Source organism: Engraulis encrasicolus, chromosome 6 (assembly GCF_034702125.1).
Source record: "Engraulis encrasicolus isolate BLACKSEA-1 chromosome 6, IST_EnEncr_1.0, whole genome shotgun sequence".
NCBI lineage: Eukaryota > Metazoa > Chordata > Actinopteri > Clupeiformes > Engraulidae > Engraulis > Engraulis encrasicolus.
In genome coordinates this window covers 38,533,369-38,551,226 of record NC_085862.1, presented here as the reverse complement: position 1 = coordinate 38,551,226, position 17,858 = coordinate 38,533,369, and the positions used below count along the sequence as shown (strand labels likewise).

Sequence of the window (17,858 nt, the reverse complement as noted above, 5' to 3'; positions counted from 1 at the left end):
CCCCAGAGCAGCGTAATCAGACCATTCGTGAATTACGAAGACATTTAAAATTTATGGTCTGGCCTGTCAGCCTTGGCTTTTCCCATGAATACCATTAAAATCCCGGTTACAATCAAATGTAATGTAACTTGAGTTACTAGCATTGTAACTAAGTATATATTACAACTTTTCCCCCGCAATACCTTACATTACTGTGTTACAGCAAAAAGTAATCCATTACAGTAATTAATAACTTTTGTAATGCGCATTACTCCCAACGCTGATGATGTCAAGCCTGGCTTCACGAGGCCACGAGCAAAAGGAAAGGATGGGAGAAACTAGTTTTACTTCCACCCTATACGTCTGTGCTTAAAGGGATCACATTGTGCCACGGAGGACCAAAAAGGGAACAAATTGTGCTTCAAAACGAATGAACTCAGCTATTCTACCATCACACATCATGAAGTCTGTCAGTGCATTGTAACTGTACCTGGTTCTCACAAATACCACACCAATCACAGTGCCCTGAAGAAGAAACAGGGACCATTTTCCTGTGAAGGTCTGTGAAGTAATAACAGAATGACTTCCTAATGTTCTGCTTGAAGTAGTAGGACATTGCATGTACAGTAAGAATATAGTGACAGTTAATTGTGTAATAATAGTAATAAAAAAACAGTGCATAACTTCAGTTAACCCTGGAAAAAAACATCAGCATTTAAGGAGTGCAAATTCGTCCTCTCAAATTCAGTCAGAATGCTTTGAAAAAAATGCATTCCAAGAAAAAAAACTCACATTCTCTATTACATGCTTAAAAAAATAAAAATAAAAATAAAATGATATGTTGTTTGTGCAAATCGAACTAAAGTCAACTGCGTATTGTTTTTTTTTTTCAGGAGGTCCGTTTCAGTAGCTTTCCATTCAGTGCAATGACTGTCGGTACGAACTGGCTCTCAGTGACAAAGTCTCCAGCGATGATATTGATTGAGCCGGTGTTGGATCCGGGCCTCTGCTCTTTGACCCAGGCCAGCAGCGGAGGGTAGGTGGACATGACCATGTCCTTCAGAGACTCCGTGGGGTGCGAGCAGATGTATTTTAGGTCCTCTGTCAGATTGATACCCGTGACAAAGAACCCACCTGTAAGGAAGAAATGACACACACAAGGTCACTCACTGGCTTCGTATGGAGGTGCAAGGGCTTGTGTTTATATGGGTGTGTGTGTGAATGACTTTTCAATTCATTTGTGTGTGTGTGTGTGTGTGTGTGTGTGTGTGTGTGTGTGTGTGTGTGTGTGTGTGTGTGTGTGTGTGTGTGTGTGTGTGTGTGTGTGTGTGTGTGTGTGTGTGTGTGTGTGTATGTATGTGTGTACATGATGGTGTGGAAGTCAATGTGTACTCCATGGGCTGTACTGTGGTGCTGTGTGCCATGAAATCACCATGATGAATGGCTGCTGTTTATGTATTTGCATGTCCTGCTGATATGTTATCAGCTTAGAGTACGGACTCCCAAACTGCATACCCCTTCTGTGCACTAGTGAGTTGCTCCTCACCACACAGACAGCTGGTCATGAATATTTCTCATAATTACAGCTGAATAAGCAAAATATGAACACATATTTTGTAGGACACGATGAGTGTGGATAGTTTGAGCGTAAGATCTTTTTCCACATGAGTTGCTCTTAACCCACACCTCATCTAATTGATCCCAGAGCCCGAACGGTGCTCCTGACAGGGCCATATTAAGATGGACTGGGGCCCCTACGCTACAGGAAGATGGGGGCCCCCTCGGAATGCAAATTTCGCGGCAAAACTACATAGCCAGCGTCATAACTCGAGCAAGAAATTGAAAATTACACATTTGCAGACAAATCTCAATACTGCCTCTTGGCATAATTCTGTCCTCCACACTGCCCACCCCCCTTTGGCAAACTGGGGCACCTTGGCAAGTGGGGGCCCTAGGCTGCAGCCATATCTAGCCTATGGGTTAATCCAGCCCTGGCTCTTGACCAAGTTTAACAACGATTGGTATAATGCATTTTAGCTGCTGCACTAAGTGCAGAAGACATGGCTGCTGTTCAAGATACTCTGCACGTGTGTACACACACACACACACACACACACACACACACACACACACACACACACACACACACACACACACACACACACACACACACACACACACACACACACACACACACACACACACACACTGAGTGAATATCTAGGCTATGGTTACTCCGATGTGTATAAAGAGGTTATACAATTTAATAAATGTATTTAGCTTGCCGTTAATGAACGTAGGCAGCTTGGTGTATCAAACAGACCGTGCCAAAACCTCAGCTTCATGCCACACTTCCTCTCAGCGTGAGCATTTCTAAACTAGAAATGGCCATGATAAAACGAGCCACTTTGAGCCAAGCTGCAACAGTGAGTCATACTGTGGAGATGCTCTTAGCCCTTTGGATACCCGGCTTACTGCAATACAATCCAAACGTACTTGCCAAAAGAGGGCAGCATTCAGCCTAAATAGACCATTCACAATCCCCACTCAAAATGTTAACATAGGCTGCTGGGTTTGTGAAATAGCACTTGATGAATCAAAATCCAATTCATTTTATTTGCACATCACAAAATAATCAACAATTAAGTATTTTGTGTCTTTTTTCAAACTATACTTGTCCCATGTGAGAAACATGGCCCACCTTTGTGGAAACCACAATTCATTTCTCAGGTAGTATCACACCTCAAAGTTGCTAATGTAAGTTACTACATAAAGTAATAACAGTATTACTTAATGTAATAATAATGTTATATAGATATACAGTAGAACCTTTTCCCCAATTTCTTCATCAACCCCAGTAAGTGCTCTGTAAGTCCTGTACTTACTGTACTTCCCATGTAAAAATATAAGCCAGTGATCTCCTAATCAGGTGATGGACGGAGGAAGGAAGGAAGAGTTCCTCTTACCTGGTCGTCCGTTCTGCTTCCGCCTCTCGAACTCCTCTATCAGGGCCTCTGCTTTGCATTTGTTGGCCCACCAGTAGGGGATGTGGGACCACAGGTCCCCGTGGCAGTTGGCTACGTTGTGCTCGTAGGAAATGATGACCTGCAGTCCTTTGCTCCAAAGATTGCGCAGTGTCACTGGCTCCTGTTTATAATAAATGTAGGGGGTGAAAGCCAAACCAAGGCGGAAAAAAATTATGCTTGTGAATGCAGAAGAAACTTTTTTTGGACACAAAGGCTCAGAGAATGATCGATCAATCTGGATATCTGATCCTGCCCCCAACACTTTATTTTGTGAGAATTTGTGGACTGCCATCTCTCCTGAATAAATTTCAAGGAGTTTCTGAATAAAGTTCAAGGAGCTTATGTCCTTCCAGATCCATTGTAGAACAACACGTGTGCCTTATTAACGTCTCACACAATCCCAGCTTAGAAACCTGGCACAACAAACAACAGTGTTGCACATTATTACCGTTTTTGAGCACAGCTTTGCAACAAAGACATTCTTGATTGTGGCGATGAGGAGGTTGTGGAGTTCGGGGTTGAGGCCCAGGAAGTGGCTGAAGGACAGGATGACGATCTCCTTGGGGTGCAGGTCCAGCCACTCACGGATCTCCTTCAGCACCGTCTGTCAGAGGGACACACGGGGAACACACATGACTTACAGCATTACATTCAACCTGGTCTCACAGAATTCTGTGACATGAACACGGCCCTTTGAAACACAAAATCTGTGGCAGTTTCACAGGATCTACCCTGATAAAGGCTCTTGTAGCCGAAACTTCTGTCTGACCCCTGCAATGGCTGTATAAAAAGAAAAAAAGAAGAATCTCTTCCCTACCCTGTCTTAATACTTCAGGGGTGGATCAAGAGGGGAGAAAGCTGTGTTTTTAAATTAACTCTTGATTTTCACAAATTTTTCCTAAATTACATTACATTTGGCAATGGCACACACTTTTTAAATTCCATGATTGCTCACAGAGGTTCTTTCTATATGTTCTCCCAGCACTTTCATTAGAAAAGTGACAAACGTTGCGCTTCCGAAATACCATTCCCACTTGATCAATACCAAATTCTGTCACTAAACGGCAATCAACCAACCAACTGCTGCATTACATTCAACAGACAATTTTATCCGAACCGACTTCAAACTGACTTACAACAGAGCAGATAATCAATAACCTACAATGTAGCCTATAGGGAGAATTCATAATACAGCATAAATTCTTTGATTCAACAGTCTGATAAGTATGATAATGTTTTGCATTCTATCAGGATGAATGATCTTGTGGAGTCAACAATCTGATGTTTGTACTCTAAATAGGGGTAGCCTAGATGCCCACATCAGCATCTACTCCCTAGATTTTGTCTTCTGCTTTATTCATTGGTCCGTGCTTCTTATGTACAAGTTGTACACGACCAGAGGAGTCAATCCTGACTTCAGAAAATAGAAACATTTGATACAGCCAATTACAGAACAAGCTGATCCTGAGGAAAATACAAAATCATTAGAGCAGTAAATGAGGTAATTAGTGAGAACGCGTGTTAATTACACGTGACAGGGTTTTTTTTCTCCTTTGCGAGGCCATAATGTTTGTATAGTAGAATAAATTGAAGTAGGTTAAAGCAGAGTGGAATAGAGTAGAGCAGTAGAGTACCTTATTGATCGTGAAGGAAATGAACTTGGTGTCTAAGCATGTCCATTGTCCATGTAATACACGTAGCACCAATCAAACATATCGCACATATCTGCATACAGTACATACGGTTTGAGTCCGCCCTGGGTCATTTCCTGGGTCTCTCTCTCTCTCTCTCTCTCTCTCTCTCTCTTTCTCTCTCTCTCTCTCTCTTTCTCTCTCTCTCACTCTCTCTCTCTACAAAAATCTTTGTTCTGTTGATGGTAGGTGAATTGCCTGACTTAATTTGTAGTCTAGCCCAACGCTTCATTTTCTTTTTCTTTTTCTTTCTCTCTCTCTCTCTCTCTCTCTCTCTCTCTCTCTCTCTCTCTCTCTCTCTCTCTCTCTCTCTCTCTCTCTCTCTCTCTCTCTCTCTCTCTCTCTCTCTCTCTCTCTCTCTCTCCCCGTCTCTCTCTCTCCCCGTCTCTCTCTCTCTCTCTCTCTCTCTCTCTCTCTCTCTCCACACTACGTTCCTGCCACAACTTCATTATATCCTGTCATAACAAAGACAGATAAAAAGAGGTGTGTAAATGAGCATGAGCATCCATCACCTTACCTCCACTGTGATGGTGGTGTAGACTCCATGGTAGAAGTAGAGGTCACTAGAGCTGTCGTTGGGCCTATGGGCTATCCTGAGGTCACAGTATCTCACTCCTCCATCCAGCTGCTCCGTCACACTGCACTCCTAATGGGGCCAGAAGAGTGAGAGAGAGAGATGACTTACAAAGGCAATGAAAGATTTAAAAGAGAGAGAGAGATGGAGAGGTCGCACATTCCTGGCAGGAAGGCTGATGATATTTGATCCTGGCGGCAAATCTGATTAAACCCCTATTTGCAAGCTGCTGCTGGAACGGTGTGATGTTAACTTGCTGGAAAAGTGCATGGAAACAGAGAGACTGGATAAGATGGAATGGTCAGAGTTAATATGTTGTTTTCCACTGACAGAGATGAGCATAGACATGTCCATGGAGACCAGACCAAAGATTGTGGAGCACCGGGTTCAGTGCTGGAATCTTTGGAAAAGACTGTGGTGAACTTTCAGTTATTGAACACAATGGATCAAAACGGAAGTCTAATTTTAAGTCCACTCTTCATGTCAGCAATTGCACCACATAAAGTAACAGTTCTCCATGTTTTTCCACTCTCTTCTTCCGGACTCTTCTTCACAAATGTGTTATATAGAACTGCACCACTAAAAATAAATGTAAAGAGACCCAATAACTCAGCACCAAATATAGTACTACGGCTTTGCTTGAGACTCAGCATTTAAAAACTTCGGAACACCACCAGATGGAGAGGCAAATTGCTGATGAAGTGAAATCTTACAATGTTCAGCGCAAAACACTTTCAGGCAGAACATGCTCTGTCAATTATGTTTCAATTTCATATAAATGGTACCAGAAAGTGGGTGGGAATAAAAAAACATCTTTTTCATGATTTTGTGTTATGTTTTCCCATGATGGAAATTCCAATCTGTAGCCCACTTAAAAAACGGTCAGTACGCTACAATGGGCATACGCTTGCACTTAACAAGATGGCAATTATGTAAATTACCCAATGTGTTCATATATAACACAGTCTGTGGGAGCAGTACAGTAAGGGATGCAGCAACACTGCAGTAGTTGTGTCCTGGCAGGCACTGATGGTTCATTAATTTATAAAAAGCACATTCACTACTAACTACAAAACAAATGCGGCACAAATATCAGTTCAAATGAAATATTTAACACATCCCGAGTGGTATGTGGTGTGCACCTCCAAAAGTATTTCATCAAGTGACATAAAACATTGAAGAAAATGAAACAAAAAAACTGCCACACTCATTTAAAATAGCTATAATTTCATATACAAAACTATAACTATTTTAAAGGAGTGTGGAAGTCTTTTTTGTTTCATTTTCTTCAATGTTTCACGTCACTTGATGAAATACTTTTAGAGGTGCACACCACATACCACTCGGGATGTGTTAAATATTTAATTTGAACTGATACAATAATAGATAGATAGATAGATAGATAGATAGATAGATAGATAGATAGATAGATAGATAGATAGATAGATAGATAGATAGATATTACATTATAGTACTAGAGTGTTATAACATTAGTTATAGTACATGTCCCACCTGTGCTATGGCCCACTTGTAAACAAAGGGCCGGATGAGTGGCTTCATGTACTTGTCCAGCTTCTGCAGCATGTCTGGCTGCCGGAGGTCCACTGGAGAGCGGTCATTCTTATCAAGGCAGTAGGTTATTGCATTATGGCTCCCTACAACACAGATTGCAGTTCAGATATCAAAATACAACCCATCACACAATCATGGCAAAATTATAATGTGTGGGCTATGAAGTCTGTCCAGCGGGCATTATAAATGAACTCTGCTAACCTGTAACCCTGTTGAACCCTGTGCACCAACTTGTCCTGCTTGCATACTCTGTGGGTCCCCCAAAATTCTCCACACTTTGTTTTGCAATGTACCACTTGTATACCCCCCGCCCCCCACCACCTCCACACACGCACGCACGCACGCACGCACACACACACTGTATTTGCTATGTATGACCCCTTTGTAAGTTGCTTTGGATAAAACTGCCTGCTAGTATGTCATGTTATGCAATATGCATTGTCATATCTTGACAAGTTCCAAGTTTGCCAAGGACCATTTAATGATCCCATCTGTGAAGATTCTTTCATGCATACTTGGACTGCCTGTGTGTACAGAATGTACAGAATGGTTTTATCGAGGGGCCAACACAGAGTGCTTAAATCATAATGGTAGCACACAGGCCTGGACTGGTAAACTGGCATATAGGGCATTTCCCAGTGGGCCAGCAGTACTCAGGGGCCGATGCTGTCGGATTTTTTTTCTCTTTAGCATATTATTAGCGACTGGTCCACATTGAAGATGGTGTCATGCAAAAATGCCCGGGCCTTTTCCCGCCCCAGTTCAGCCCATGGGGCTGCTGCTCATTATCCACCCTGACAGTGAAAAAGTGCTGACGGATGAAAAGCAGGGCAACCTGACCCTTGCTGAGTAACCACAGACCCAGCCTGACTTCACGCAAGAGCTCTTAACTTAGGAGAGGCATACCTCACACTTGAAATGTAAAAATACACCAAGCTTGTTATTCAGTTGGCAACCAATATCTACACTTGAGAGTAGAGCCATGGAGTGGTGGCGCACTGTTAATAGGCCTAATGATGATAGAAGTGAGACGGAAACTTCACATTTACAGCATTGGGCTTGAAGTGTGTGTGTGTGTGTGTGTGTGTGTGTGTGTGTGTGTGTGTGTGTGTGTGTGTGTGTGTGTGTGTGTGTGTGTGTGTGTGTGTGTGTGTGTGTGTGTGTGTGTGTGTGTGTGTGTGTGTGTGTGTGTCACTTTCACTGACTGAACACAAGTCCTCCAAAACCACTGAGCCCTTGAATGGTGAAGGTGAATGGAAGGTATCAGGTAGTACCTGGGATGGATAGGTTACAGAGTGGTATGTCCCACAGCGCACTGGGCAGATGTGCCATCCAGTTGTCCAACGGCAGGTCTTTGAGTGACACATCGCAGACCCCAGACGCCCCCAACGAAGACATCTTTGTACCTGCCATGAAACAAGTTTTACTTACTTTTAAAAACAGCCGTGGCGGACCGAGGGAATGGTATATAGATGCATGTATTGAAGCCTTTTTGTTAGCATGTGGAGGTAGGCTACAGCAAAGTAAAACAAATGCTAAAACGTCAGCTTTGAAAGTGCAAACATAGTATGCATTGCAAGAACAAAGCAGTATTGTCTGCGTAACCAGTGCCAAATAGTGTAGTGTTTCACTAATCATACAAACTGTGCGCCATTCAGAGAGGCTTTTTACGCAGTGCATTATGACTGCTTCTAGGACTTACCGCTATTGTGCTGGAGGGAGACCGTACCAGCAGGTCAATCTTGTTTCATTTTTTTGACCATACACAAATTGGGCTACTTCAGAGATGAATGGGTGTGTCACAGGAAGAAGAAACTCACTTGGGCATCCCGTAAAAACATAGCTGTCAAAGAAAAACGAGATCGATACGGCGTGTACTACTAGCCATTGGAGGTATCCGGTTGAACTTTGGCAGGGTATCCAGTATAAAATCCCACGGTGTTGGGTGGTAGAACGCTGTAGACCAAAATAAGACCGCTCCGAAAACGACAGTTCGGATAGAAGTAGAATCCCATAGGATTGCTCACGTTAGTCCATTTGCTTAGATAGGCGCGTTTTGATTCAGCTCGGCGTCACTGTTTCGGTCCGAAATCCCCAAAGACCCCTTCCAAAAACAATTTGGTTACTGAGCCGCGCCGTGTCCTAATGGCATGAATAGATGTCACTTTCGAGAAGGCGGGGTTTGGAGTCTGTGTAATCGGCAGATGCTACATCAAACTATCCCTTTAAAGAGCCAGTGGCCAAGTTCCTACAGTCGCAGCCACGGCCGCTGTGAAATTATGCGATTCTCCGTCGTTACGCAGAGGCAGAGTGCCCCCAAAACCTTAAGTTTAAAGCCATAAACACCATCCGTGATAACAAGCCATGGGAATTTGAAATGCTGATCTCAGTGCAATGTGTAAAGGCACCGCTTCCGGATGACGCCGTGCTTTCCCCCAAAATAGACTACCAGTTACAATCAGCGCATGGTTACTTTGTTATGTTGTTTATTTGCGTAATGTGTCATAAATCATAACATCCATAATGTTTCAACTGAAAGAGGAAAGTCTTCTGTGGAATTATTAATAATCAGCTGGGAGTGAAGGTGATCAAACCAGATTCCCTCTGCCCAACACAGGTGTTGTGTAGTAGTCCTGACTGGACAATGTGGTGGGACCAACTTATTGATATAACCGTTTTGGATGTCTGCAGGTTGTGTGTTTGGAAGTAGAAAATCAAATGCAATAACAATGCAAGCATGCCACTGTGCTGCCAAATTAGATTGTTCTCAGAAACTTGTAGAAATGGACATTAGGCCTATACATTGGAGTAAGAGTATGTTATGTTAGAGTGATGAGATAGATGAATGTGACCACCTTTCCCTTATGATAGCGTGATAGAGTATTATGTCACTGGCTTCGAAAAGCACATCAGTGCATGCTGTTAGAGAAACGTACTCATTCTGTAAAACTAATAAACATATGTAGGCCTACTGTAGCAGCCCTTGACATGAACACCTGCCAATGGGCCAGCTGGTTGTAAACCTTGACTATGACTAGTGAGAATTTCAGTGTCACTAGTCACTTTGGCAGGTTGCTTATTCTTGGGTATGGCATATCAGAATATTCTGATGCTTCCCCATATAAGCTTACACCAATTTCCACAAATCTGTGGCTTGTAGAAAGGCTGAACGACTAGTGACTCAGGAAAGCAAGCCACTAGCCACAGTGGAAGTTAATATCAACTGTGTCAAGCCCTGATATGAAGGTATGTCCGCTCATTTCTTCAAAGCTCCACTGTTCCCCAATACGCTTGTGATGATGGGTAGTAAACAGAGGCATAGCTCCACCCACCCAGCACACCTCAGCATCCACCCCTGACCCCCAGCTTTTGTTGTGTAGTGTGTTACAAGGCCTAAAATAAATGCACACTGACCCCTTTCTCATGCACACATTTTCTATCCAAATTTATGCAGAACTATCACGGCACACCAGTGTGTGTGCACAGATGTGAACAGACACTGCATATTAAACATTCTTCACCCGGTGAGGGCAGTGTGATGGCAGCGTTTAGGCGACCCTTGAGGGATGCTCGGATTCTGACCCAGCACTCTAGCCATCACATCCCATCAGTGTTATTTAGCACTGCAGCACCCTGTGAACATCTAATCGGCCTGGACCCTTAGGCTGTAAGCAAGTGTCCTCCACACAAACACACAATAACCTACTTCATACTGTACATGCTAACAGAAGCTATACCATGCAAAAAACCTTCCCCATTCATAAAAACAGCGTATTCCTTTTTGATCAATGATGACCAGGGTTTTATTTAGCTTCAAATTTGCTAAGACAAGCAAATACCATGCCAAAATCCTCCCCCATTCATAAAAAACAGCTCAGTAGTATTTAATCAATGGATGACCAAACAAAGGTCATTTTATGCTTTTTTGTCCCAAAGCATGAGGAAAATGCAAATGTGCTGCTTGTCTAACTGCAGGTGTTGCTATATTGGGCTCAGCCGCCACTACTGAAGTGATGCTCATTGTGTGAAGTGATGCTGTATGTGTGTCGCAATCTCCACTTCTAACAGGGAAGCTGCTGTTAGATGAAAACTGCTTGCAGTGGCACATTCTTTGGTTCATAGTCTCTCCGAAGACCAAACAGACCTGCTAAACGGCACAAAAGACGGCCATCAGTGCTGCATCTCATTCTCTCATCTGACTCCATCGTTCCCATCCGTGCTAAAGAGATGCAATCAGACTCTTTTTTTTCCCCCCCGCATGTCCTTGGTGCACCCAGAGCGTCCATTCAAGTTATTGGTCACGCCTCCATGGTCACTAAAAGGAGTGTGTGTGTGTGTGTGTGTGTGTGTGTGTGTGAGAGAGAGAGAGAGAGAGAGAGAGAGAGAGAGAGAGAGAGAGAGAGAGAGAAAGAGAGAGAGAGAGAGAGAAAGAGAAAGAGAGAAAGAGAAAGAGAGAGAGTGTGTGTGTTGGGTGGTCTGATTCCATTCATAGCATGTTTCTGGGGCAGTTTACATCTTATTGTTCTCCTAGTCGGCCACTAAGAAATGTTTAGAGGCCTGGGGGAAAGGATGAGGAGGCCCTGCCGCATCTCTCTTACTCACTATCTTCATTTATCTGTCTTTTAAAAAATACTTTTTAGAGCTTTATTTTTGACAGGACAGTGGAGGAGAGACAGGAAATTAGTGAGGAGAGACTGGGAAGGATTAGTAAATGACCCGGGTCGGAATCAAACCCGGGTCGCCGGCGTAGCAGGCCTAACCCAGTGCCCTATTGTTAGGCTACGGCAGGGCCTTCATTTATCTCTCTTCACACACATCTGATATAGGCTACACTCTTATTTATATACAGTATCTCTATGGCTGTATGTCTGACCTCCAGCACCTTTCTTTTCTTGCCAAAACTGTCATATCTTTCTGTTCTTCTGAGTGACATACAACTGTGAAGGCTATAATGGCAACTAGTGTGCCATGTCTGTTAATAAAACAGATTTCTAATCTCCTCTGAAGTGAGCTTTCCAAACATTTTCCACCCTATTTCAGCATGATATCTTCACTGCTGAATTATCAGTCAAGGAATAGCATATGCCCAAAGGAGAGTCGGTCGATAAGAGTGAGGTTAGAAAAAAAGGCAGCTTTCAGGCCTCTCTACTGCTACTGTACTGCTGCTGGCTGGCCAAAGGGGAAAAAATAATTGGTTTTGCTGGGAGCCTGCTGACCCAAGTGCTAACAAAACGAAATGCAAAAGCCGTTTTGGTGCGTAAGGGATACAAGGTCTTCTATCTTGCCTCTGTTGAGGCCACATGGTTTGTAGCTATTATAGCAAGGGCTTGAATCGACTCGAGAGAGTTCCGCACCGTTTAGTGTCGAGGTTGCACTGCCAAAATCATTCCCAGAGCTGCTGAGTGATCCAAGTGATTGATACTTTTTGAACATGTTCATCTTGTTGTGGCATTGGTGGTTTGCAGCTTGGTGCCAAGTAGTTTAGTAATGCAGTTCTGGTCAACGCTGGGTGGCTGGTGACAACTCGGGGGGGCACAAGGCCTTGATTCAATGAAAAGATGTTGACAAGGTGACAAGGTGTTGATTTAATTATTCAAAGGACAACTTTTTAAACAATTTTGTAGGGCCAAAATATTATGACTACTTTTATATTAAGACTACTAATCCTCTGATGGAATGATGAAAACAAGATCCAAGCTCTCCTCTTGTAAATGTGTTATAGTGTTAAAGTGTTATAGTTGTTGTAAATGATCCAAACAGCACCTATAGCAGAGCAGAACTGCTAGAATAGTAGGCTATTGTTGCCCAGAAATGTCATGCATCCTAGTGCATGAGACCAATACTATGAGAGTTTAATACGACTCTCCTAAGTGTTGAATTAACACTGAAAACTTGTGCCGTGTAGTGTAGTTTCAGCAGGGACCAGATGAATGGGCTCTATTGACTTCTGCTACGTCACCTCACTGAGAGCTAGGTGCTGACGGCAGATACTCTATTGTAAGACACAGTGCACACTGTACAGTACAAAGCACTTTCGATACGTTTTCAAGGAACAGCCCAAAAAATAACCGACAAGCAATAACAAACAAAATCAATCAATGTCAAATGTGGAATAACAACTAGCCAGGGAATCTCATTTTTTTTCCAGTTTATTGAAAAAATGTTTATTTTTTGAGAAAGAGAAGACTAACACAAGTGTGGTAGATCCACCTCCTGCATTTCATCAGTTTAGTGTAAAATCTGAAGTTCTATGAAGTTTCTCTGCCCTACAGGAAATAATTTTGTATATTTTGTTTTTTTCTTCTTCTGTACTTCACCCAAGCACACATACATCCATTCAGTGTTTTACATCAGTCAACCATGCAGCACTGCTCGACGATATCCCAACAGCACGGGATCTCCTTCTGAAAGTCCAGGTGACGTACACGCACACGCACACGCACACACACACGCACAGGATGCAAATGGGCACACGTGGCCCCATCTCCTCTCCTCGTCAGGGAATGTGCAGCACTGTAAGTGCAATTAAAACAGCCTTGCTGTCTTTTCTAGAGAGGGGAGCAGGGGTGTGTGAAACTATGTTGGTCTTTAATTCGAGTGGAGATACTGTCATAATGTATTTATACCTTCAGTTATGCCTTCACCTCAACTTGTCACATTTAACCAATGGCTTTGTAAAAACAGCAGAAGGTGACAGAACTGCAGTGCATGCTGCATTTAAAATGTGGTCGTCTGCTCTCAACACTGCGTGTGGTGAAAAGGAGAACTGTTTTTGTGCTGTGGACCTCTCTCACCGACACTGCCAGAAAGTGAAGTAGACAACCAATTGTTAAAAAAAGATATTGTATATACACACACACATCTTCTTCTATATTGATGTAACTTGCACTAGTATTGATGACATATTATGAACCTATATGGCAGTGTTCATAATAGTCAGGTATGCAACACACACATGCAGCACATTGGTTTCTTCTCTTTGCTACAGTGATGATGAGAAAAGGGAATCGCTTTCTTTCTCTCTGTGTCTACATCAGACACACCAAGCATTGCAGTATGCCTCTAGGGGGGACCAAAGGACGCTGGGGTTAAATGGACAGACCGCAACCTTGGTGGCTGTGGGGTCAGTCCGCGTGCTCTCTTTACAGAGCTATGAAATAGCTAGCAGCTGCAATTTCATTCACATGAGTCCCTTGCAGGAGCCCCTGAATTGTGATGACCCTTCAGTCCAGAGTAGGGGAGGAGTGATGTGGAATCAATGTTTTTTTTTACAGTACAGCACAAGTAAAGGAGTGACAAGGCAAGAGGAACGTCTGATGTAAACGAAAAAGATGTTCAACAGCAGCAGCATTTTCAGGCAACATAGCTTCTCAGAGGGGAGGAAATCATCATCTTCAGAAATCTCTACTGCTGGCATTCTGATACACTCAAAAACAGTGTTTAATCATTGGCCTGCTCTTCCAGTGAAGAAACTGTACGGTTTTATTCTAAGGCTATTATACTTGATGTTTGGCGCCCCCCTCTGGCCGCTTTTTGCCCTGTGGTTGGATGAGAGTCAGTCACTCGACTCAACACTGCCCCTACGTGGCTCATAGGTACACTGACGTACAACACAAAGGCTTAAAAAAAAGAACACCCTGAAAACTCATTTCAGAATCACAGTTAAATTCAATACATGAAGGCTACAACATGCAGTATCAACTTTTTTTTGCCAAAATAGAATTCCATAAACTGAACTCCATTCATTGGGTAAAACAAAAATAAATGTTCTACCTCACCTTTTTCGCTGACTATTTTGAACCTGATAACCGCCTCTAATCCTGTCTATTGCTTACACACCATTGCATGGCAACAGATGGCACAGGGGTGCATTTCTCAAAAGGGAAGTTGTTAGCCTGTTAGCAACTTTGGTAGTTGCCAATGGGAAAATGTATTGAAAGCAAAAAAGTAGCTAATGTAGTAAGCAACTGGTTTCGAGAAATGCACCCCAGAACAGTGGAGTGACAATTATCCACACACATCAAGCCCCAGGCGAGCATGAGGATGATTCATCTCAACGAGATATGGCATAAAAAAAGAACAAGAATCTCTTCCAATTCAGAACCACTTCTTCAATGTTTTCACACTTTTTCAGCAACATGAGAACAATTTGGATCTGCCCATAAGTTTCCATTGTTGAGACGAATGAAACAACAGGACAGTCAGTCGATCAGTAGATGAGGATGAGAGGGAAAGACAGGATTTGGCTGCTGAGATCTAATAACATTTAGTGTCTCGAATATGGGTGCAATTCAAACTAGTTCCTCCCGTACTTTCGTTTTGCTTATGGCCTGACGAAATCAAGGGGCAAAGTTTTATCCATGATCCCGCAAAAGCACAATTCAAAGTCAATATCTCATTTGCGATTGGGATATAGAATAGAGAAAGCTGCATCAGTAAAAGGACGGGAGGTACTGGTTTAACTTCCACCTCTAGGAGGCTCCTTTTTCCTGACCAACACCAAACTGCCTTATTTTGCTTTTTTTGCATAATGTCAAGGAGACCAAGTCACTGTTTATTCATAAAACATGGTAATCATGCTCCTGTCTGACACGAGAGACTATTTACAGCATTTAAAAAATAACGTCATCTCTGTTACTATATACACAAACGCAAACTTGAGGCCCATCTACAAACTTGAGTGACACTGATGAAGTTTCTGAAGAACCATTTTGGAGAGAAGAATTTAAAACAACGAAAAATAAAAATAAAAAACAATAAAAAAAGGTAATAAGCAAACCCTGTTTTGCATAAAAACGAAGACAAAGCACAGCCGGACAAAACTCATACTCCATTGTCGTCACTCCCAGTCTTGGTTGAACTGAATGTGAGAGAACGCTGGGCTTAACTGTTCACAGATGCCCCTTAAGACAGACTGGCTGCCGACATCTCTAGCTGCTGTGCCGAGCAAGTAGGCGAGGGCGAACACTGATAATCCATGGTGTCTGAATGAATGTGCGTGTCTGAGTGAATGAAAAGTGTGAGGGCATGAGTGGGGTGAGCCATGGCTCCATTCAAAACCTCCCAATCGGGGGACAGACCTGGCACTTGTGGACACCTGCACTTGGTGTGGCAGTCCCATAACATCTCATTTACAGTTTTTCTATTTTCTTAAAAAATAAAAAAATGAAGGAGGGAGGGCAGTGAACGTTCTTTTGGGGGGCGTTAAGAACAGTAGTGCTTGTGACGCGAAAACCACTGTGAAGTCGTCACCTTTGCACCTTTGAGGTTCTGGACCCTAGAGACGTCTTCCCCCGCGACCCCCCTCCACCGCCACCACCACCACCACCTCCTTTCCCAGAGTCCGACCTGACGGGGCTGCAGCCGGGCTGGAGTACCCCCCTGCCTGTCTGCCGCTGCCTGTGCCTGCCCTTGGCCTCCGACTCGGAATCGCTGAGCTCCAGATCAGGGCAGTAGCCGTCGCTCTCCCCCCGCCGCTCCCCTGCTGGGATGGCCCACAGCCGCTCTTTGGTGGTGGGGGTGGAGGAGGAGGTGGTGGAGGAGGAGGCCTTGCGGGCGGCCTTGTCCGAACCCCTCATGTCCTCCGTGGTGCGCACCAGGCTGGCAGTGGCCTCCTTAAACGACCTGCTGAAGTGTTCCATGGTGGACTTGTGGAAGGCGGCGCCCCCCTTACCGCCCGTCGATACGGCGTCCTCCTCGGCTTCCAGCTCACTGGCTGTCTGGCAGGACGTGTCCCTCTGGGCCACCGTACCCGGCTTCTCCGCGTAGCCGTTGGACTTGGATGAGGAGGTGGCGCGACTCCTCTCATGGTGGTGGTGATGGTGGAGGTGGAGGTGGTGGTGGTCGCCCTTCCCCTTGCCCTTCCCGGTAGAGGAGGAGGAAGAGGAGGAGGAGGAGGAAGAAGAGGAGGAGTTGGCGTGTAGGGCCGCGTGCAGGGCCAGCGGTTTGCCCGAGGGTTTGATGGGTGGCGAGGGCCCGCTGCTGCTGCCGCCGTCCCGATGGGAGTGCGCCGAGGAGGGCACGAGGCCGTTGGCACGCTCTTCTTTCCGCACACGGCCGTGTAGCATCTGGGGCTTGCCCAGGCCGATGCCGCTGGCCGTGCCGCGGTGGTACACGTTGCCGCTGTTGTCCGGGCATAGCGGCCCGTTTCCTGATTTGGAGCAGCCTTTGCCGTTGCCTAGCGACAGCTTGGGCATCTTGAGCTTCAGTGTGATGCGGGGCGGCGGCCGGAACAGCAGGCTCTCCACTGCAATGGACGCCGGGAGACCTGAGAGACATGCATAACAAAACAAAAATAGAACTCAAGTTAGACCAAAAAAGAAGGAAAAGCAGTAGCACTCCCGAGCCTTTAAATAAATCATGGCTAAACTATTTACACATGGGCCTATGCATTGCAGCCATATCGGCCTTCAAAATAAATAAAAATAAAAGTAATCCCCCACTACAACAGGGTAATTCATGGTTAGGAAATTATAGGGCTGCAACGATTAGTCGACCAAGTATGATTAATTAATTATTAAAATTAATCATTAAAAAATTGTTGACAAGAACAATTGTTTCACGTAATTCAATGCTCTTTTACTTACTTTACTAATGCTTTATTACTTCACTGAATCCTAAAATTGTCCAGTATGTATGAATAGGATGTTGTATCTTGGAGTACCATAAGCTACAATCATGACTTGAAGCTCATTGTGAGCTGTAAGAATTGTTTCACTTCCCTCCGCTAGAGGCCGGGAAGGGTTGTTGGAGGCTTATAGCAAGTCTTTTCTTTTCGCCACTTGTGACTAATCGTGACTAGAGCTATTGATTAGTCGACTATTAAAATAATCGTTAGTTGTAGCCCTAGAAAATTATGTTTACTACAGTTTAAATTCCAAATTGCATTTGTGTGTGTGCGCGAAGGTGTGTTCGTGTATAGAGAAGATGAATCTGACCTGCGGAGAGCTCGTGGTTGATGAGTTTGACGTGCAGGTTGAAGATCTGCTCCTGGGCTCTGCTCTGGGACAGCTTCAG

At 44.1% G+C, this 17,858-nt stretch overlaps 2 protein-coding genes across 4 annotated transcripts in view; both read right to left on the bottom strand.

The window, feature by feature from the left end:
• Nucleotides 1-306: 306 nt before the first annotated feature.
• Nucleotides 307-9,135, bottom strand: plcxd1 (phosphatidylinositol-specific phospholipase C, X domain containing 1). Of its 2 annotated transcripts, none has more exons than XM_063201536.1 (7): nt 8,545-9,135; nt 8,117-8,248; nt 6,783-6,925; nt 5,214-5,342; nt 3,454-3,609; nt 2,946-3,126; nt 307-1,113 (listed from the first exon to the last, which is right to left on the bottom strand). In XM_063201536.1, exons 2-7 carry the CDS (start codon nt 8,238-8,240, stop codon nt 869-871), a joined length of 978 nt encoding a protein of 325 aa, XP_063057606.1. In that variant the 5' UTR covers nt 8,241-8,248; nt 8,545-9,135; the 3' UTR covers nt 307-868. The 2 variants fall into 2 exon arrangements, with proteins under 2 accessions (XP_063057606.1, XP_063057607.1); XM_063201537.1 differs by having other exon boundaries at nt 8,663-9,135.
• Nucleotides 9,136-12,973: 3,838 nt separating this feature from the next.
• Nucleotides 12,974-17,858, bottom strand: part of jade3 (jade family PHD finger 3) — a 26,899-nt gene continuing 22,014 nt past the window's right edge. For both annotated transcript variants that reach the window (XM_063201532.1, XM_063201533.1), the window contains exons 11-12: nt 17,780-17,858; nt 12,974-17,109 (exon numbers count right to left, since the gene is read on the bottom strand). The exon at nt 17,780-17,858 is cut by the window's right edge and continues 39 nt beyond it. In XM_063201532.1, coding sequence (XP_063057602.1) covers nt 16,091-17,109; nt 17,780-17,858 — 1,098 coding nt within the window. In that variant the 3' untranslated portion in view covers nt 12,974-16,090. The remainder of the gene's footprint in view (nt 17,110-17,779) is intronic.

Coding starts and splice junctions, on each gene's coding strand:
- plcxd1 (XM_063201536.1), bottom strand. CDS start 8,240: ATGTCTTCGTTGGGGGCGTCTGGGGTCTGCGATGTGTCACTCAAAGAC. Junction 6,926..8,116: donor CTGTAACCTATCCATCCCAG/GTACTACCTGAT, acceptor TCTGTGTTGTAG/GGAGCCATAATGCAATAACC. Junction 3,127..3,453: donor CAAAGCTGTGCTCAAAAACG/GTAATAATGTGC, acceptor TATTATAAACAG/GAGCCAGTGACACTGCGCAA.